The sequence below is a fragment of the Morchella sextelata genome (assembly GCF_020137385.1).
Source record: "Morchella sextelata strain SCLS chromosome Unknown scls_10, whole genome shotgun sequence".
NCBI classification, from domain to species: domain Eukaryota; kingdom Fungi; phylum Ascomycota; class Pezizomycetes; order Pezizales; family Morchellaceae; genus Morchella; species Morchella sextelata.
Window position 1 is genome coordinate 1152754 of NW_025408625.1, and position 20806 is coordinate 1173559.

Consider the following 20806-nt stretch of genomic DNA (forward strand, 5'->3'; position numbering starts at 1 on the left):
TGAGAAGCCTTTTGGTGAAGAGCTGCGATGTGGATGTTAACCGGGAAGCATGTGGCGTTAAATACAGGAAAATGATGATTATGATTTCCTTAAGATTGAAGTCTGGGGGATGACTTTTGCTAAGCATGTAGCGATAATGAATTGTATTCTTTGTGTTGTTAAGCTAGAGAAATAGTCTTCTCTGAATGTGGCTTCATGTAGCTTTCGAGAAACTTCCTTGTCAAATATGTCGCGAATCAGATAGATATATATTGTCTTTATCTGCACCACCACTCTGATCTGGAGATCAAAGATTGTGTTTTCTTTAAAGATAGACCATCTTCTTAGACTGGCTAAACCACCTTAATCCAAGTCTTCCAATTTCTTTCAAAGCATCTTGGAATCTCCATAACGAATGCATGTACCCGTATGTTTAACAAGGTATCAAAGAAGGAAGTCGGTACTAGAATGATCTTAGCCAGCGAAGAAGTATCTGACCTTTTCATCATAGTAGGTTGATATAAGGATATCTTTCTAATAGAGCTGCGCGCACACTCAAGCTTCCTTAATTGTATAGTCTGGATCTCTGGCATTGTTGGTCTACCAGTGTATGCCCCATTCTGGATATTGCCAGCAAGATATCAAAGACAACTCTCTTCGACGCCGTACCAAAGCTTTTAGATATCAATCTCTGTTCTCTATTGTCCTTGTATTGCATTATCCACGACCAGCTTCTATTGCATTGGCAGCTCATAGTGGATCCAGTCCAAATGAGCCAAGATTACCAGTCTTAACGATTTTTCTTATGATCTGGTAACGTCCAATGTTTATTCTCGTCATGGAACCAACAGTAATTATAGGGATTGGAGCTTCAGTACGCCGTTTAGATAGCCCTTCATATATCGTACAGAGGTATCGGCCCAAGAGGCTAGAAACTATGAGCTATATCAGGAAATCTGGGGATGTCCAGGACTTACATCACCTCGATACAGGTCCGTATCAATCTGCTCACTTTGGCGGTAAAGAATCCTTCCCGTATGTTCTAGGGTTACTGCATGACTTATCTGGTTGACAATGTCAGTGTAGCCATATCTACAAAAACCTAACCCTATGCATAACATGATCTAACCATATTGGTACTAGTGCAATTTCAATGTCGCTATTCACTTCACCAGCGAAGGCGCGAAGTGTTGAACAAACCCCCGGCTTCACAAACATTTCAAAAGATGGAGTCACCAACAACACTACCTCCAACTTCGCTCGAAACGCAATCTTCATTCCCTCCGGCAGAGGTCAGTGCTACCTTCAGCTTTACGTTCTGTTCACCAGATGAGAAATTGCTCTGCTAACATGCTACGTAGGTTCTTGTCCGAGACTCAGCTAAAAGAACACGCGAGCTCTTCTCTGGAGATTTCGGGAACGCATTCCTTCTCGACGATGAGTCCAGGTAACTACCGCTCTCCCTTAGTCTAGCTCTACCCTACCTCATACTCCCGCGATAGACCCCCTGACACAATCTCCACAGTCGCAAATCCCTCGTCACGAACAAAATCCGCACCGAATATGACGACCTCCGCGAGCTTCCCGCAGCATTAGCAGCCAAACAGGCGGCAGCCACCAGCGCTGCGAAACGCAAGAAGCTCGGCCCCGGCTCTTCGAAGCCCCTTGCCACAGAAGCGGACGGCGCCGATGCATCGACAATGAAGATGATTGAGGGGATCCCCTCCTCAGGGGCAATCGGACCCACCACGACTGCGCTCACAATCCGCGGCAAAGCGCCGATGCCAGGCTTTGGCGGCGCGGGTAATGCTCAGAAGAATCTTCCTGGATCGAGCTTGGTGAGAAACAATGCCGCGCAGCAGGTGAAACCTGTTTGGCACGCGCCGTGGAAGCTCATGCGTGTTATTGCCGGTCATCTGGGGTGGGTTCGCGCGCTGGCTGTGGAGCCGAACAATCAGTGGTTTTGTACGGGTGCTGGAGATCGTACGGTAAAGATATGGGATCTGGCGAGTGGATCGTTGAAGTTGACGTTGACGGGTCATATTTCTACTGTTCGAGGGTTGGCGGTATCGCCGAGACATCCATATCTATTCTCGTGTGGTGAGGATAAGATGGTCAAATGTTGGGACCTAGAAAGTAATCGCGTTATTCGGCATTACCATGGGCATTTGTCGGGTGTATACTCTCTGGCACTCCACCCAACGCTGGACGTCCTGGTTACTTCAGGTCGTGACGGTGTGGCACGAGTATGGGATATGAGGACCCGCACAAATGTCATGGTCCTCTCAGGACATCAAGGAACTGTATCTTCAGTTGTCACACAGGAGGCGGACCCTCAGGTTATTACAGGTTCCATGGACTCTACTGTTCGTCTATGGGATCTGGCAGCCGGGAAAACCATGGCAGTTCTCACACATCACAAAAAGTCAGTCCGAACAATCACGACACATCCAAAAGAGTTTACATTCGCTTCTGGAAGTGCCGATAATATTAAGCAGTGGAAGTGCCCTGAAGGAGCGTTCATGCAGAACTTTGAGGGCTTTGGAGGAATAGTGAATACATTGAGTGTCAATGAAGATGATGTCCTATTTTCAGGATGTATGTGACCCCGTATTCCCATCTTACTTTACTACTGATAGCTCACATATAACAGCGGATAATGGTGAGATGTGCTTCTTCGATTGGAAGTCCGGACACCGCTTCCAAAAGATGGATACCACCGCGCAGCCAGGTTCCTTGGAAGCAGAGCAGGGTGTATTTTGTAGTACTTTCGATAAGACCGGTTTGAGATTGATTACGGGTGAAGCCGATAAAACTAGTATGTCCTACCTATCCCGGTGTGTAGCTGATTGATGCTAATGGTGGTCACGTTATAGTCAAAGTATGGAAACAGGACAAAAATGCTACAGAGGAGACACATCCGTTGGATTGGAAACCAACGTTGCAGAGACGGCGGTACTAGTTTGGATTTTTTTTTGTCTTTGTGTCCTCGGACGCTTGAATATCTGGGCTTAGATGGCTCTGGAGGATAGAGGAGGCGTGATGTTTTGTTTCCTTCCTCATTTGTATTTTTACAAAAATTGCTTTTCTGTTTGTTCTGCTCATGATATTAGGTGGCTAAATAATGAAATGAAATCTGGTCTTTCTCTTTATTCGATGGGTGCGGTAGATGCTGCTACTGCCTTGTCTATTTTCCGCGGTTGCCTAGGAGATCTCATCAAGCGGGGTGCATGCACATTGGGCGTTGAAAATGTTCAGTTTGGAGTGTAACCACCTGGGGTCTCTCAGACCGTCGATAAATTGACGGCTGGATCGATTCTATCGTCGTCGTTATCTTTTGAAGTCATGGCTCCGGGCCAATCCAAAGGGCGCAATATTACCTTGTCGATTGTTCTTGCACTACTCATGTGAAAGATCACGTACGGATCTATTGCCCACGTAATTTTTTTTATTTTTTATTTAATTCATATATTGCCCACGTAAGAAACATCCGGTTCTGCCAATCTTTGCTCAATATCGAGAGTTTTGAGCCTAGAAATAATCACAATGTGCCTAGGTATGCACAGTTCCCAATGCTGTCTCCCCATTCCCTTTCCAAAGCCACCATGTAGGGCAGCTTTTGGGGGAATTTCAATTAGCACTTTGCTTCTCCACCAGAGCACCACCTTCATGCTCTTAGTTAGTTCAGGTGGGGGATTCAAAAGGTGAAGTTTCTAAGGATTATGCACCCAAATTCTCCTTGACCAACAAGATCGCTCACCCCCCTCGTATTCCCCTCACTATCAAAAAATCAGTATCCATGTGCAAGTGCCAGCATCAGTGTTATGCACTCTCTAGGTATCCCTGTCGCTGAGTTGGAAATAGTCAACAGTACATACTCTTTGTTTGTGGTCAATTTGTGGTTGGGTTAAACTCTAGCCGCAGAAGAAAAACAGCTCAAGTCCGGCCTATTTTCACTGGCCGACACATAATGCTTGTTCATCAATCAGCAGTATCTACAGTAGACCAGTCAGTTTCTTTCTCGTCAGCGTACTCTAAAATGCTGATACACACCTATTGGCCTCTAGAGAACACATCCAGGAGTTTTGTTCGCAGCCAGCAATAATCTGTTCACCTAGGCCTCAGCCAGGCGTGTAATTGGTGTAATATGCAGGTAAGCCTTTCTCGCCTCCCATCAAAGAGCGTCTCATATTTGTGCAGATCTTTCTTTTCTAGAGTATATTTCCCATTGAGATGAGGCCACGGATGCTGGCTATCAGACGAAAATGAAGGGATTTAAAGCGATAAGAACCCAATCCTGCGACATCTTGAGCGGCTTTATGGACCGATTCAGTTGTAATCAACCGAGGATAGTTCTTCCCAGGGTAATCTTGTTTGGTAGTGGCAGTGCACTGTGACAGTGACACAGACTTGTTCTTCTTGGCTCCGGTAAGGTAGATGGTTGGTTTGATATCTGATTATGAGTCTATCCTCAGTGGGAATTGCCCCGCGCCCCGACGAGAAATAAGATGGCATAAACGACGTTGGTGGATGGAAACCGTTGCAAGGCCGTCTGGGTAACAGAGTACACTAGATGAGATTCACGTGTTATCACTCGATGTGCTAATCCGCATATTGGGGTTTTTTTTTTTTTTTAATTCATTAATTTTATGTAGACCGTAGTCTATGACAATATCGCACTACCCCAGAATTTCCCGATCACTTCCTCCACCTCACACATAATAAGGGAACTAAATCCGCATATTCGGTACGGCTTGACCAAGAATAAAGCTTAATACCACAGCCAATATGTAGCTACACTAAATCGACCGCCGTTCTCGTTTTTGACCTCTTCCTCTCTCCAAAGGTCTTTTCTGAAATTTCGTCTATTCCACAGGCTTATTTCATGAATATCATCTTGTTTCCCATATATGCTTTTTCTATAATCAGCTGTGCTAAAACATATTTTTACTGTTTATTAATTTATTCAAGTATAAGTTTTTTGTAATGATTTATAAACCTAGGATTCACATCTAGAGTTCGAAAGACTTCAACGAAAATGTGTGCAGACAGACAGATACATGTGCTGGAAACTTCATGAGACTTTCAAGTCTCAATAAGGTTGTGCCGATGATCAATAGGCTAAATAAAGGTAACGTTGCACTTTAGAAGACAGTTAGATGCTTTAAACAGGAAGTCTTAACCTACGAAGCTAGATGCTTATCCCAGACGAGAGGGGTGACGTTTGGCGTAGCCGCGCGACCGAGGTGAACATGTGTTTCCCGAGTGATTAACTATGATTAAGCTCGCGTGCCACGCCACGTCGCTACTATTTTTGAATTTCTCATCTACAACCTTCTTCAGACGTCATGCAATGTCTCATAAACATGTATTCTACTCACTTTCGTCCGGACGAGCTTTAAGATTCTGATTGGATACTGAAGTGGATGACTTCATCATGGATCAGTCGACATCGGCTATCAGAAGGTTTGACTCCGAAGACTTTCATCATCGTCAACAGTTTCTTGGACGAAAGGATATTGGGGTAGCGCTGGCCCTCATCATTCGTAGGTTGGTTACCCAGGAGGCGAGGTGTCTTCACCGACGGGTAGAGACGCCGCTTCGACTGCAGTGCATTATCTACTTTAACGTTTCTCCCTCATCTAACACTACCTGCCCCACTTCGTTTTGATTCTTGCAGATTTAATATATGCTGTGCGATACAGTGGAGAAAAATATCACTGGAGGGTTCTACGGACTACCTGCGACATCGACCCCCTCGATGCCTGATCGGCTATACTTGCATGCTGAGAAGCTTGTTGAGTGAGTGACGAGAAATTATTTATGGCCTTTAATTTCTGGCTATTTTCAATATTGGGGCTCCCCCACGTGTTTCTCTCTGTGCCTGGACATATTTTGCCAGGAGGCATCTCATCCGAAATATGATCCCCAGATGCTTGTCTGCTTATGGGGACACGACATTCACGAGCCGTCCCCTCAGAACCATCGTGTACAAGACTCATGTACTAGTATCCTCGGATCTCGCAGCTTCGTCATACATCTTCCCTTTCCTCCTTACTCCTAAAGGTCGAGGGAAGGTCAAGCACAAAGCATCACTCGTTCATCAACTGAACGCATCCAGTCCTTTTGGTAACTATGGGTTTCAGGCTTGTCACCGGGCTCGGAATTCCTCCTCTCCTATTAATGAAAAAGCAATGTCTATCTCTAGCTAGGCTCTCGCATCAAATCTGGATAGGACCCGGGCTGAATCTTCAAGTGCCGTTGGTGACTGTCTCAGATGTATGCGCGCAACGCGATATCAAAATCAGGACAACGAATTAATTGCATCTCCGGGTCGACGTACATAGGTCCAAAGAAGTGCTTGTTTTGAAGCTGGTTGTACAAGGACCCTGAACGATGATCTCTCGTGAGACCCTGTTTACTCACTTGCAAGTACCTGAGTTCCTGCGGGTATTGATCGATTTGTGTGAGCTGATTCAGTGACGACATCCAGGAGGATTTCTGTATGGAGAGAAATGGGCGTCTAATGCAGGGATGACAATCTCCGTTCCAAAGGTAAGGAGCAAGTTAGTGGAAGATGGATACCGGTATATTTCCCGGCTTTGACGCTCTCCGTGGTGACGAGTCTCGATCAATATGCATGGCCTTAATAACTCATGGGAGTGGGGGATTACTATATCTCTTCATTTACGTCGGATGGTGTTGTGTCGGAGTCGTCCTGGAGAGAATAAGCATTCTTGGTGTCTCTCTTCGGAGCCTTGACCATTTTCGAGAAGCTAGGTGAGGTTACGATAACCTTTATCGATAAGATGTAGGGTTAGGGTTGTGGTGTATTGATTCTCAAATGGGCCGGGTAATGATAGTATGTACAGTGGCCATACGATGTCACCAATGAACCTAGGCATCTTGGATTTTGGAAATTGGCTGTTTCACAATTTACGGAGCCGATATCTAGCCTTATCGTCAGGAAAAGACCGGCGTCAGCAGTGCAAACTCATCCTCCGTCTTAACTTGAAGCAATTGCCTATATTTGCTATTTACAGGGGCCCGGGTCCTATCTGCGATAATGGGAAGTACTCTAGATCTATCAACCGCTGTTAAGAGCTATGGGATGGGTCAATTCCAGCTAGTAGCAGCACCCGACAATCGGAACCAAAAGCGACGATGGGAGCGGCGAGTTTAGGTTGGAGAAAGTGCAGGAAGTCAAGTGCAAGATATGGTGTGAGAGAGGGAAGAGATTGTGTTGGAGGCTGGGAAGATCCTCTCCTCTTTTCGTTATCTTGCGATAGTCGTTTGTCCGGAACCCCGTATATCCTTCCCATCGTGGGGCGTTGCTGTGGAATCAAGCAGGGAAAATTGATTGCACACCGATGGCTGTTCAACATCCAGGAAGCATCTTTATGAGCTCCCACCATATGAGGTGATCAACCTGATGCCGATCATGGTGAAACCTGGCTATGGGTTTGCGAATAAAAGAGAAGACGATAAAAAAAAGCTCTCTCCCGCTGTTTCTGTACCTTGTGTACCTCTGTTCCTTCCCTCGAGATACCTAAAAGCTTGGTTGAGGAACGGAAATGATCATGCGACATACGGCAGCGAGTCCCATCTGCATCATGAAAAGCTTGACATTGATTTTCTTCCCATAGACATGGTTTCCCAAGGAAAGTAAAGTTGAAGATGGGGTCAAAGTGTTTCTTGCAAGGTTGTTCTCGTGAGCACAATTTCTCCTGAACTATAACCTACAATTTCACGCACGCACGCACGCACCCACGTGTTGTTGAATTCCAGTTCCAGAGAGTAAGATCTATCCGAACTGTAAATAATAAACCAAGTTCGTTAAGGCGCTTGGCTAAATTGCTGCAGATTTGTGGCGGAGTCGCATGTTCCTGCTGTACTTGAACTTGAGGTATAATTGTTTATTGCTTGGAAAGGATACAGTATGCCGGCGACGACTCCGAGCTGAGTTCTATTTCTGACGGTGAATTGTCAAGAGGAGAAGGAGGATCATGAGGAAGTCCTTGATTGCGCGTCCCCAACCTGGCTAGATCGCACTAGAAAGAAAGGGAAAAAAATGGTTTGTGGTGGAAATTCATTTTGGGGAGGGTGCTCGACCAAAGTTTGGTGGTGCTGTTTTGTGACCAGAACAATGATTTGCTACCCCGCCAAAATGAAAGAAATGGAGAAAGCGCCCCAAAGCTTGGGTGCACGCACGCCCAGGTGCGGGTGATTCCTTTTTTGTGGTTAGGGCTAGTGGGGGGCATGCGCGGTGACGATCGGCCAACCAATGCTAACGGCGATCGAGCGAGGGAAGCTAGGGGAGGGAGAGAGGAGGAGGGATGAGTTGCGAATCTGGCACTTAACCCCATCGTAGATTTCTCGGATTAATATTTCACCTTTCCTTTTGGCCCAACAGGGCTGAGCTCGAGCATGAGGGTTATTAATACCGCCATAACTCGAAAAATTGGCTAGATCAAAATTACTTGTACGGGAAACTTCTGGTGCAGATCGATGCCATTCAACCAATCACTCAAGTGGTAATCCCTGGACGGAGATAGCCAATTTTTCGAGTTTTGGCGGTATGTGAGAGGTTTTAAGGGTTGGAGGTTGGGGGTTGGGCTAAGGAAATACCTCTCTCTGATGTCTCGCGCGTATTATTTTCCCTCACTCAGTCAGTTTCTCCGAAGTGAATCTACTCCAACATAGCCCACCGACGGTAGAGTACGTTATCAAGGCCTTACTGACAGGGTGCGTGGAAGGAAGGCGGCAGACCCATGGTGTGACAGATAAGCATGTTTATCGACTGACTGACGGCTCACTTCCTCCACCAAAAGAACCATGAGCTTGCCTGCTTGCTTCGCTTGCTTGCTCAGAGTAACTTGCTGCCTCTAACTAACGCCTCTAACGTTTGTGGAGCTCGTGATCCACATGGGAAACCGATCGACATCCACGGAGAGTTTGCTTTGAGAGCTAAGGGTCTGGGAGTAGTTTTACCGGTAACCTAAGCTTAGCTTCCAACCCCAGGTTTTCTCCGCATTTTTCGTCCTGGGCACTCGCTCGCTCCGAGGGACGGTTTCTTATTTGTCTGGGCAGCGTTTAGATGAGGTAGTCTCCAGAGTATGGTATCAAGGACTGTTTTGCCCAGAAAACTGGCTGTATGCAAGCAAGCAAACTGACGGATAATGGAAACAAAGTTCACTGAAGTTCTCGCTTGCGCTTGCACAGGCAGGCGATCGCTAACTAACTAATCGCTGGGGTGTGTGGGGTGGGTTGTGTGGGTTGGTGTGGGTGTTCGAGACCCTCGCTCTGTCCACCGTGCACACCACACCCCGGACTCTCCCCGCATTTGGCAAGGAAGTTCCCTCACCAGGTTGCACGGACTCACCGTATGTACTTCCAATCGGTGGTGGTGGGCAGTGCAGGGCCAATGATAGACTGTATCAGTTCTATCTTGTCCATCGAATCAGTGGCGATCGCTTGTGACGCCCGCATACGTCACTGCATTGGGAAGGGCTGCTTGTGCTTGATGGTCAACGTTCAAGCGGTTTCAGAGGAATTGCCGGTATCAAGCCTTTTGGGAAGTTGCCGCTCAGTGAAGTATCTAAATGTAAGTTATGTGTAGGTAAGGAAACAGCTAGGCAGCATCATGAGACGCAACCACCGACGAACAGGCCCGCCCCACCAACTCTGTGTGGTCATGATTGTGGCTTTTTTTTTCTCCCCCTTTTGGCATTTCCCTTTGTCTGCGAGGAGTAATCAAGGCCCAACACCTGCTTGAGCTTACTTTACTTGCCTTGGTGGAGAAGGAGAAAGATATAAAAGCTCCTACCACCCCCCTTATCACAACCCATTCCATACAGTCCAGTCCATATAGTACAGTCCAATACACCGTCCAATATAAATATAAACCAATAAGCTCAAGCTCAATTACCCTCATACTCACTACATACTACCAATAACTACTACTCAAACACTCACCATGACCTCCGAAACCCGCACCCAGCCATTCAGCATGAGCCCCGTGAGCCCCGTGAGCCCCGTCGACATTGAGCCGCGACAATACCGCCGCGGGTCCATGGTCGACGACGCCATGGCCGAGCCGTTCATGCGCGTAGGCCGCCGCGGCAGCGATGGCAGCGATGGCAGCCTCTCGCCAATAGAGAAGCGGGATCGCAGGATGTATGTTTTCCCAAATCTCTTCTCTTCTTTATGAGAGTTTTTATGAGAGGTAGAGAGAGACAGTTGGCTAATTAATATTGTTTGCAACAGGAGCAAGGAGTGGGATGCCTCAAAAACACCGCCGTCGAGATTCCAGAAGCAGGAGGGTTCGGTATGTGTTTCCCCTACCCCTAAGCTTTCAAACTCCTTTTTTAGTGCTGGTGACTGACTGTCGATCTGGTGGATAGATTTTCGCAACCCCCTCATCGCGTGACGGCCATGTCGCCCGGAATAAGATCCACGGCTTCAAGGAGAAAGTCAAGGAGCTCAGTGGGAAGAAATAAAACCCCCGAAACGTTCTAGAGATAAAAAAAAACGTCCTTGCGATATATACGGTGTTGTCGTCGACCGGGGCGGACTTCATTTATGATCGGGGGCGCACGTTGTTTCTTTTTTTTACATTCTTATTTATTTCCTTTCACATCTACTTTTTTCCTTTTCCGTTTTCTGTTTAGTACTGCGTTTAGTACTCCTTACCACTACTACTACCACCCCGGTCCCCACCCTTATAACCCATCTTAAGGACCTGACCTTTTTTCTTCTGTTCTTTCTTGTGTTCGTTCTATCATTTCATCTATTTTCTATGTCTCGAATGGGGGAGTTGTATGCAAATGGGAAATCCTTGTTGTCATGAGGTGTTTGGTCTTTTATGGTTTGGTTTGGTTGTGGGTTGTGTCTGGATCTGGAGGCATTCAGCCGGATCCGCCATTCATGTATTGATTATTGATATCTTGTTTCGTTTGGGAAGAGAAGAGGGAGAAGATTAGGGGAGGATCTGAACTGTACAACAATTATAATGTCATAGGACTTAAAACGTCTATGTTTCTGTCAAGTCGAGCTCAAGTCCAGTCAAGTACTATACGTCCAGTGATTGTCAACTATTAACCAGCAAACAGCAATTACATGAAAGAAAGCAACCAAAGAAGCCAAAACAGAAAGAACAGAAAGATATTTACACTACTATCTACACTACCTACCTACAAAACCCTCAACCCCCCCAACCCCCCCTCCCCCACCTCCACAATCCCCCCACCACTCCCCCCACCCCTCCCGGCGCCCACCACCCACCTCTCCACCACCGCCTCCAAGTTCCCGCCCACAACCCCCGCCTGCTCCCTCACAAGCCCATCGTTATCCGCGCCGCACACATACCCCAACACCCTCCGCACCTCGCCCACCCGCCCCCTCACAACCCTCCACACCTCCTCCCTCCACACCTCCCCTTCACCTTCCCCCTCCTCCCCCTGCCCAACCAGCGCCTTCAGCACGCCGCCAACACACACCACCGCCGCCCTCCTCAAAATCCCACTCTCAACCCCCCCCTCCAACGTCAGCACCAACAACGCAATATCCAGCGCCTCATCCAGCACCCGCGCGCCCAAGCCCGGCGCATTCGTCTCGATGGCAACCCCGAGAATCGAAAGCGCCGACGCGCGGATGCGCACGTCCTCCGTGCGGCCGGTGCCGGCCCAGCCCTTGACAATAGCCGCTTTGATCTCTGCGGCCTGCTTGCGCTTTTCTTTGGCAGCCTCATCGACATCCTCTACGTCTTCGTCGGCTTCCTCGTCGCTGCCGAATTCGGCGTCGCCTTGGTCTTTCTTGCCGCGAGTCTTCCGCCGGCTCACAACGGCCACCATACCGCCCGCCAGCGCCGCCGCAACGTCACCCACCAGCGCGCCGCCGAGGCGCTGCACGGTGTTTAGCAGTGCCTCGCCGATGCGCAGCCGCTCGTCGAGGCTGAGCTTCTCGTCGGCGTCTACATAGGCGTCTACCAGCATCCGCGTCACGGTGCGGGAGTGCCGGTCTGCCAGCGCCGTGAGACACTTGACGACGTTGAGATACACGTAGCTGTCGGCGTCCTTCAGCATGCCGACCAGTAGGCCCATGGCCGCTTGGACGTCCACTACTGGCGCGGCGGCGAGGATGAGCTCGCGGAGGAGGTGCAGGCCGTGGGCACGCACGGGGATGAGCGGGTCGCGGAGGTAGGATAGTGCCAGGGCGTATGTTTCTTTCTGCTGCTGGCTGAGGGATGTGGGGGCGGTTGTGGGGGGCGTGTGCAGCGTGAGGAGGGAGAGGATGTTGAGTGCGAAGGCGGAGATGTCTTCGGGGATGTTGGGCGCGGTGGTGAGGAAGGTTAGTGCGGGGTGGAGTGTCTGCAGGAGGCGCTCGTCGGAGGGAGTGAGTTTCGTGTCGGGGGAGGAGACAAGGACGCTGAGGAGTGAGAGCGCGAGGGTCATTGTCTGTGCCCGGGACGACTCCTCGTCCAAGTCTTCATCGTCCGAGTCTTCGTCCTCCTCCTCGCCCACAAACCGCCTCTCGCTCGTCACCCTCTCCCTCCTCACCGGCACCGGTCTATCCCCCACAATCCTCCCCAACCCCTCCAAACTCGGCTTCACCTCCTCCGCCCCCTTCCCCACACTCGCCTCCTTCCAAGCCCGATACTCCCCCAACACGCCGCCCACAATCTGCAACGTCTGCCCCGGACTCCTCGCCAGCGCCCCCCCAAACCGCCCCACCACCTCCCGCAGCACCGCCGTCCGCGCCACCATCCCCATCGCCGCCTCCACCCCTTCAACTGCCGCCCCCACATCCGCCAGCCACGCCCGCAACACGCCCAGAAAGAACTCTGCAATGGCGTCTTCAGGCGCCTGTGATAGCACCTCCACGAACGCGCCAACACGTACCTCCACCTCGTCCACGCGGACCTCACTAGCACCAGCACGCACCTCGACGCCGCCGTCCGCGCCGGGTCCGAAGCGCCAGGTCGCGCCGCCGGCGGTGAGGATGTGGTCGTGAAGCGCCGCGAGCACGGCGGAGGGGGAGGTCGACGTCTTGATGTGTGTGTGCAGCAGGGAGAGGGCGCGGGTGTGCCATGTGCTGCGGGAGGTGGTGAGCGCGAAGATGGTGAGTGCCCAGAGGGCTGGCAGGAGCGGGGTTAGCAGGCGGTGGGGGACGGAAGGGGTGGGGTGGGCGGTGAGGAGGGTGCTGAGGCGGGTGAGGGTCTGGGAGAGGGTGTGTTCGGGGATAAGTGCCTTGTTGCTGGTGTCCTCAGTGGTGGTGGTGGTAGATGTGTCGTCTGGAATTTCCTCGATTAAGGAGAACCGGGGCTTTGCCGGTGAAGGCGTGTCTTCGAACGCCAGCAACGCAGAGGACGCAGTATTTCCCGACTTCTCCGCCACCGCAGCTGCTGCCGCAACCTTCTCCGTCTCCGTCTCCGGCACCATGCCCGCCACAATCTTCGCGACCACCTCCTTCTCGACCACCGCCTCCACAGCACCCTTCCGTCCCAGCAGCTCGGCCAACACATATGCCGCCGCGCCGGCCAGGGTCCGATCGGCGACATCCAGGAGCTCCAACAGCTGCGGACACACCTTCTCAAAATACTGTTGCGCCATGACAGCCGCCGGGACGGCGCCGATGAGTCGTGAGGCGTTGGCCAGTGCGTCGAGCGACGGGTTTGTCAGGAATAGCTCGAGAATATGGCGGACGGCGTGGGGGCGTGTCATGGGGAGGTTGGAGAGGGCCTTGGTGAGTGCTGTGCGGAGCGGCGGTGGTGTGGACGGGTGGAGGAGTGAGAGGAGGGGAGGGAGGAGGGCGGGGGTTTGGGTACTGTGGGCAGGTTATTGTTAGATATGTAGCTTTAGGTAGAGTAGTTAGGATTTGTAGGCTCGAGTGATAGGCTGTGAAGTAAAGGGGGGTAATGATCGCGCAACCGGAAATGACCATTCCATCCACAAAAGAAACGGGAAAGCACATACCTCTCCACAACACCCCACCACCTTCCCCTCCACACCTCTCTCTCCCCTTCCCCACCATCCCCAGGGCCAAAAGCCAGTTCCCCACACCCCGCCAAAACATCCACCAGACACCTCTCCCTCATGGACCTCGCCGCCGCTCCCCCGCTCCCCAGCGCCTCTAGTAAGCCCTCTACAACACTTCCCAGCAGCTGTACATCCCGTCTATCTTCAACTTCCGTGATTCTCCCGCGGCTCGCAGGGATAACGAAATTCCGTGCGCGCCGTGAGAGCGGGATTCCGATGCCGGGTGAGAGGGAGGGGTATATACCCTCCAGCACGAGCAGGTCGAGGAGCGCGTTGAGGGTGCGGTTGTCTGTTGCGTTTTCTAGCGCGGTAGTGGCGGGTGCAGCGGTAGGGGTAGGGGTAGTCGATATCGTATGTAAGAGGCGGAGGGCGTGGGTTAGTACTTTGTGGGCGAGAGTTTGGGCCGGGGACGGGGTCGGGGACGGAGTCGGGGAGGGGGGAAGTGTGAGGGCGAGACGGTCGAGGAGGGGGAGGTTACGGTGTGTTAGGAGTTGTGCTGGGTTTATTAGCTGGCTGGTCTAGAGAGAGGGAGGAAAAGGGGGGGGGTACTTCGGTCGAGGACGGGGGAGAGAAAATGTTGGGCTTCTGAGAGCGCCGTCATTTTGGTTCACTGTATTGCTATGTAGAGCTAAACCTATAACCTGTTGGTGGGTTCAATGGTTTTAGTCTGTCAGTTCTTTGAGTTTTGATGGTGAGGGGATGATAATAGGTTGTAAAATTAATTGTATTTGTAATTAATATTAGTGTTAGTAGTAATACTCAATAGAAAGAGCTAGTAGCCGGGAGTGTTGCGCAGTCGGAGGGGTCCAACCAGGTGCTAGCCCGGTCATTACCCGGACGCCGGATTATCGTTTCTCCACCCCCTGCCATTCTTCCCCACAAAATCCAAAAAAGAAAAAAGAAATCTCACAACCTCCCGCCCGCACCCCAATTAACTTAGAACTACCTCTAACCCCCGCACCCGCACCCGCACCACACACAATGTTCCGCCTCCGCCCCGCTCTCCGCCCCCACAACCTCCCCCGCCTCCTCCCCAGCACGCGGTAACCACCCTCCCCCCCCACCCCCACCTACCCACCCGCCCGCACTAACACCCCCACAGAAACCTCCCAGCCCTCTGCCTCCTCCCGCAGCGGCCATTCCACACCACCTCCCTAACCCTCAAAAAGGCATCAAAGCCCGCAAAAGGTGATCACCACCACATCCCCAGCAACGAGGTCCCCCCACCCGCCGGTGCTTTCGACTTCGACGCCCACTTCACCGACCTCGAGAGCGACCTCGCCCGCGTGCTCGAGAAGCTCAAGGACGAGCTGTCGAAGCTGCGTACAAGCCGTGTGGACCCGGCGCTATATGAGAACATTCAGGTGGTTGTGGACCGCGAGGGAGCCAAGGTCTCATTGCGTGATATTGCGCATGTGGTTGCGAAGGGGAGGAGTGTAGTTGTGGGGGTTTATGAGGAGGATGTGAGTCTATCCATTCCCTGGAGGGGTTTATATATATATATATATATATATATGGGGAGGTGGGGACTGACATAGGGTGTGTGGGGGGGGTAGAATGTGAAGAAGGTCATGAAGGCGCTGCAGCAGGCAGACCTGAATGTGACGCCGATCGTGGACGCAAAGACGCCGACGCAGATCACGATGCCTCTGCCACCACCGACAAAGGAGTCGCGGGTTGCGACGGTGGATGCGGCGGCGAAGGCGGGTGAGCGGGCGAATAATGCGCTCAGGAACGCGAGGCAGGGGTCGCATAAGAAGATTAAGAGCCTGAAGAGCATGCGTGTGGACGATGTGAGGAAGGCGGATAAACAGTTGGAGAAGATCATGGATAAGGTTGGCGCTGAGGCGAAGAAGATTATAGAGGCAGCAAAGAAGTCGATCATGGAGGCTTAGTTAGGCCTTCTAGCGAATAAGAAGAAAAGAAGATGGGTGGTTTGTGTCTTTGCTGTTTTTTGGGTTGTTAATGAGTGTGGTTGACGGTGTGTTTTAGTGATTAGAAAATCATTACCAGCGGACCATAGCGTTGTACAAGTTGCAGGTATTATCATTGACTTTGTGAATTTCTAGTGCCGCAGATCTGATTAGCAATTTGACCGCTCTGTTCTAGTCAATATAGGTACCAGATATCATTAATCGCAGCTGTAAATGCTCCAGTAGTTAGTCCCCGCGTCGTATAATAATACCTCGCAGTTCAGAGTGCCTCTAGCTTATCAGAATAAGATAAGAGTATTCCCACGAATTTGCTCCGCCAGCCAACCATATGTCTCCCCGCCGCCCAACGAAGCGCATCACCCACCAAGCCGGCAGGGGCCCGGGAACGGCCCATTCACTAGGCATTTCAAGCCGATGCGTTAATCCGTTTACTACACAAGCACCCCATGTGTCTCGATGGCTATATTGACTCAAGTGTCAACCTCACCCCAAATTTCTATCGAGTGATAACCTATGATGCAACTGTTCCACGCCCCACCTTACCTCACTTTTTGGACCCAGGTTTCCATGCCACGCGCCATCAGGAAACTATTATATCGGATTGCTATAGAGATAGCGCCTTGTTTCGCAGGGGAGATCTTCAATATGAACGCTTGTCTGTTGCGCGGACTCTCTATTTCCCTGTGCATATTCTGTTCCTGTCCTCTAGAAGAAAGGAGGAGGGGGCGCTGTCCATTGGCCAGGAGGATTATTCTTGTACGGCAGCCAGGCCAGCAGGCCATAAGGCCATCTATCAATCACCGGCCAATCATCGTTATAGCAGAAAATGAGCTTCTTGAGGCGGCAGAGCACAATCCCGGTGTTGTAGTTGCTGACAGTCGATCGCTAATATGATGAGTGGGACTTAAACGCCCTGGTGAGTTGGGGGCCGGGGGGCCTCTCGGAGTATGCATAACATAATACGATATATAAATATAGAAACCACCTACTGCATGGGGTCCCAACCGTACCCCCCGCTGCCGAACTGGTCCTCGATGGGGGTTTTCAAGTCCACCCCGCTTGCTCTGTTTTCTCTGCTTCCCCAGAGCGGAATAGTAGAAACTGGGCCAGATGATAGATAATTAGCTAGTGGGATTTGAAGGAAGATAGACCCCCGATTCCCACGGCTTCTGTGGTTTCCTGGTCCTGTTGGTACTGGTGGCCGCCCAGCGGATAGATAGATAGAAGAAGCCTAACTAGATACCGCAGATGGCAGCCCTTACAGGGGACTCATGGAGCGGCCTTCCCGGGTACATGTTTCCGCCTTGCGGGATTTCTGGTACTTCGGTCATTGACGGGTGATGTAAAGATTAAGCATAGGTGATGATTCGTGATTGTGGTGATTGTTTGGTTGGTTGGTGTGGTTGTTGTGGTTGGTGTGGTTAAAGTAGCAAAAAGCCAGGTGGGCGGCGATTGGGGTAATGATCAAGAAACACTATTCGATTGGTGTCGGGTAGTTACTGATGTCTATTCAAGTCTCGGTCCTCCCTGATCTCTATTTATAGTTATAGTTTCTGGCCATGTGTTCCTCGCCTAATCCAAGCTAGTTGTCCTTACACGCTGTACAGTGTCTGTTGGGCTAGCCTGGGTAGATCTCAGCCCATAGGAGAGCCATAAAACCCGCGCCATAGCCGCTTCGATCATTCCTAGCTGATGCCAATGATACATAGTTGCATTCTTAGATATCGGGTTGTGATTCGAGATGGGCGGAGTGGTTATTTAGTCATCTAGCTATTTAAAAGGCTATGTGGGTGAGTTGGCGATTGGAGTCTTCTATATTGGGTAAGATATTAATACTTTTAATACAGTATAATTTATCACATCTATTATTCTCATAACTACTTGTACTGTTTCACAACCGATTAGCTACGACGGTTGGATATCTATATCTATATTGATAATTGTTCTATCCGGTTTTTTTTTGTCTTCCCATCCCAGAGATGCCGCGCAAAGAGTAGAGAGAAATTCCATAGTAGTAATAGTAAAAAAAATGAAATGATAAAACTGTACACCAGAGAGAAAAAATACAACCAGCAAGAAAGTAGTAGTAGTTAAGAGCCCCTTTTTTGCAGAAATCATCATCATACCTTACAAGTTACATACAAAAAGAAAAAGAGTACAATTACGCGCTAGGAGGAGGAGCCGGAAGGCTCATTCCAAGTCTAGGCAGAACGTTGATCAAAAGCTCCCTCTTCTTCCTGTCCGAGAAGGTTCCGTTCACCATGACCATCCTGTGGATATCTCCCGCGATGCCGTGAGGGCCCACGTTAGGGGGCGTGTACTTGCCCTCGATGAGTCTGCCGAGAGCTGATTCGCGGCTGGCGTCGTAGTTCTTCCAGTTCTCGTAGGTCCATTGGGAGGTTGGCTTTGAGCTGTGAGTAGTATCAGCCCAAAGGGTGGCGCCGATGCCCTGGTTGGAAATTACTGAAGGCGGAATGTGAGGGGCGAGATATTCAGCAGTGGGAACGGTAGGGGTGTAAGGCAGCTCAATCTGCTCTGCAGGCGGTGCAGGGGGGAAAGGGTCCCTGCGGGAGGTGCGAGACGAGGCATTGCGGTCATCGTCTCTGCCACCGCGTCCACCACGTCCGCGCCCACCACCACGGCCACCTGGACCGCCACGTCCACGTCCGCGCCCGCCGAAACCACCACCGAATCCACCACCGAAGCCACCCCGGCCTTCACCGTCGAAACCGCCGCGGCCACCGCCGAAGCCTCCACGACCACCACGGCCTCCGAATCCACCGCCACGGCCTTCTCCGTCAAAGCCACCGCGACCGCGGAAGCCACCGCCGAAGCCACCACGGTCTCCACCACGGTCTCCACCGTAACCACCGCGGCCGCCACGGTCACTAAAGCCTCCGCGGCCACCGTAGCTGGGACGGTCACCGTAGCTGGGGCGTTCACTGCGATCACCGTAACTGGGACGTTCGCTGCGCTCGCCGTAACTGGGGCGTTCGCTGCGCTCGCCGTAACTGGGGCGTTCGCCATAGCTGGGACGCTCACTGCGGTCACCGTAGCTAGGACGATCACCGCCACGGCCGCCACCATATCCACCACGGTCACCGTAACTAGGGCGGTCTCCGTAGCTTGGGCGGTCTCCGTAGCTTGGGCGGTCGCCACGGTCGCCACCATAACCACCACGGCCTCCGCCATACCCACCGCGGTCACCATTGTATCCGCCACGGCGCTCAAAGCCACCGCGACCACCACGGTCACCGCCATATCCTCCACGACCACGGAAGCCTCCGCGACCTCCGAACCCGCCACGACTACCGCCCTCCTCGTTGTTGTTGAAGCGACTGCCACGTTCTTCGACCTCCTCCTCTTCGATGGTTTCAATGTCTTGTTCCCTGGCCTGGGCGGGGCCCTCGTTGTTGCTGTTAGGTGGGAGAATATCGTCTATGTCGACAGAGCGTGGGTTTGTGCGTCCCGCGAGAGCTGTAATGGGGACATTGGGTTAGTTATGTGCATATATCAAGTTCCCACAATTAGACAGAGGGGAATCGATAAGATAAGATAAGATATACCTTCATCGTTCCAGTAAGGAGAGGAAGGAGCGGGTTTATCGTCCTCAGCGAGTCTGGCCGGCGTAATGGAGAATTGGCGGCGGGCAGAACTAACTAGAGACTTTCCGTGGCCGAGAATGAGATTCCTGGAAAACATTTTGATTGGTTTTTTTTTTTTTATTTTCCTTTTATGGGAACCTGTGAGTGGGAAGGAGAGAGGGATTGAGAGCGTTTCTCAATTCCAATTAAACGGTTTTGTAGGGCGGGTTGCACGTTGATGTGGGGGGCGGTTGATGGCCTAACAGAGTTTTTTCTCTGCCTCAATCCTTGTCGCGCTTTATTTTTCACCCCACTACTGCCAAGTCTTTCCTTATCCACACGTGACACCCGAAAAACCTCATCTTATATCCTGCATCATAAAAATAAATTTGAAGAATTGAAACTAATAGCTCTTTTCACGGACCAATCGAATCAATCATGAACTTCGCCCGCCACCTCCTTCGTCGTGCTGTTACTGCTCCTCTCTCCTCTCGAGGGATCTCAATAGTTCTTCCATCCCTCTCCGCCGCTCCAGTTAGAGTTCTCGCAACCCCAATTCCAAGAATCATTATACCACGACTCCAGCAATCTGTACGCCATGAGTCCTCGACTGCAATTGGGGCAGTCGGAGGTACAAAAGAAGCTGCAGAAGGCGAGGAAGTGAAGGAGACCAAGCCCAGCTATGAGCTTACGTTCACCTGCAGACCATGTGGACACAGGTCTACACACACAATCACTAAGCAGGGGTACCACCACGGTACAGTAATGATTACATGCCTCGGGTGCCAAAACCGCCATGTTATCTCCGATCACCTGAAGGTACATCGATATTCACATATTTTCTCTTCGTTCATCTGTTAATGTTTGCTACCGGTATAGATATTCGGCGAAACCGCCCGCTCGTTCGAGGATATCCTCTCTCAGTCAGGTTCGGGCGAGACCGTCAAGAAAGCCACCCTTTCCCAGGAAGAAACGATGGCTGCCGTGGAGAAGGTGCTGAAGGAGAAGGGCATCTGGAGCAAGGATGGAGGCGATGTAGAGGTGTTGCCGGGTGAGCCAAAGGAGACGGAAGAAGACTGGCGGAATGGACTGGTAGGGGGAAATGAGAAGAAGGAATAGCTGTACTCCAGATGAAAGGAACATGGGATGGCGTTATATGTTTTTGTGTTTTTGTAGATAAAAAGTGTTCCTGTATATAGCCGGAAGGCGGCATCTGTATCCTTATTAGCATTGGATTGAGATAGTATTTAAAAACTCCATTCTAATTCTCATA

General features: G+C 51.0%; 6 protein-coding genes across 6 annotated transcripts; 4 read left to right on the plus strand and 2 right to left on the minus strand.

Annotated features, from left to right (window-relative positions):
- Nucleotides 1-817: 817 nt before the first annotated feature.
- Nucleotides 818-2941, plus strand: H6S33_001285 (uncharacterized protein; the record flags this gene model as incomplete). Its single annotated transcript, XM_044832645.1, has 6 exons — nucleotides 818-1014; nucleotides 1123-1271; nucleotides 1360-1426; nucleotides 1505-2577; nucleotides 2633-2797; nucleotides 2856-2941. The coding sequence occupies 6 exons, from the start codon at nucleotides 818-820 to the stop codon at nucleotides 2939-2941; spliced, it is 1737 nt and encodes a 578-aa protein (XP_044694252.1).
- A 7014-nt stretch (nucleotides 2942-9955) lies between these two features.
- On the plus strand, nucleotides 9956-10478 carry H6S33_001286 (uncharacterized protein; the record flags this gene model as incomplete). Its single annotated transcript, XM_044832647.1, has 3 exons — nucleotides 9956-10155; nucleotides 10246-10306; nucleotides 10383-10478. 3 exons carry the CDS (start codon nucleotides 9956-9958, stop codon nucleotides 10476-10478), a joined length of 357 nt encoding a protein of 118 aa, XP_044694253.1.
- Nucleotides 10479-11171: 693 nt separating this feature from the next.
- H6S33_001287 (uncharacterized protein) lies at nucleotides 11172-14616 on the minus strand (the record flags this gene model as incomplete). The annotated part of the gene is made up of 3 exons (XM_044832648.1): nucleotides 11172-13803; nucleotides 13953-14511; nucleotides 14565-14616. 3 exons carry the CDS (start codon nucleotides 14614-14616, stop codon nucleotides 11172-11174), a joined length of 3243 nt encoding a protein of 1080 aa, XP_044694254.1.
- Nucleotides 14617-14996: 380 nt separating this feature from the next.
- Nucleotides 14997-15910, plus strand: H6S33_001288 (uncharacterized protein; the record flags this gene model as incomplete). Its single annotated transcript, XM_044832649.1, has 3 exons — nucleotides 14997-15058; nucleotides 15118-15478; nucleotides 15572-15910. 3 exons carry the CDS (start codon nucleotides 14997-14999, stop codon nucleotides 15908-15910), a joined length of 762 nt encoding a protein of 253 aa, XP_044694255.1.
- A 2200-nt stretch (nucleotides 15911-18110) lies between these two features.
- Nucleotides 18111-19651, minus strand: H6S33_001289 (uncharacterized protein; the record flags this gene model as incomplete). Its single annotated transcript, XM_044832650.1, has 2 exons — nucleotides 18111-19426; nucleotides 19516-19651. The coding sequence occupies 2 exons, from the start codon at nucleotides 19649-19651 to the stop codon at nucleotides 18111-18113; spliced, it is 1452 nt and encodes a 483-aa protein (XP_044694256.1).
- Nucleotides 19652-19971: 320 nt separating this feature from the next.
- Nucleotides 19972-20652, plus strand: H6S33_001290 (uncharacterized protein; the record flags this gene model as incomplete). The annotated part of the gene is made up of 2 exons (XM_044832651.1): nucleotides 19972-20352; nucleotides 20413-20652. The coding sequence occupies 2 exons, from the start codon at nucleotides 19972-19974 to the stop codon at nucleotides 20650-20652; spliced, it is 621 nt and encodes a 206-aa protein (XP_044694257.1).
- Nucleotides 20653-20806: the final 154 nt, after the last annotated feature.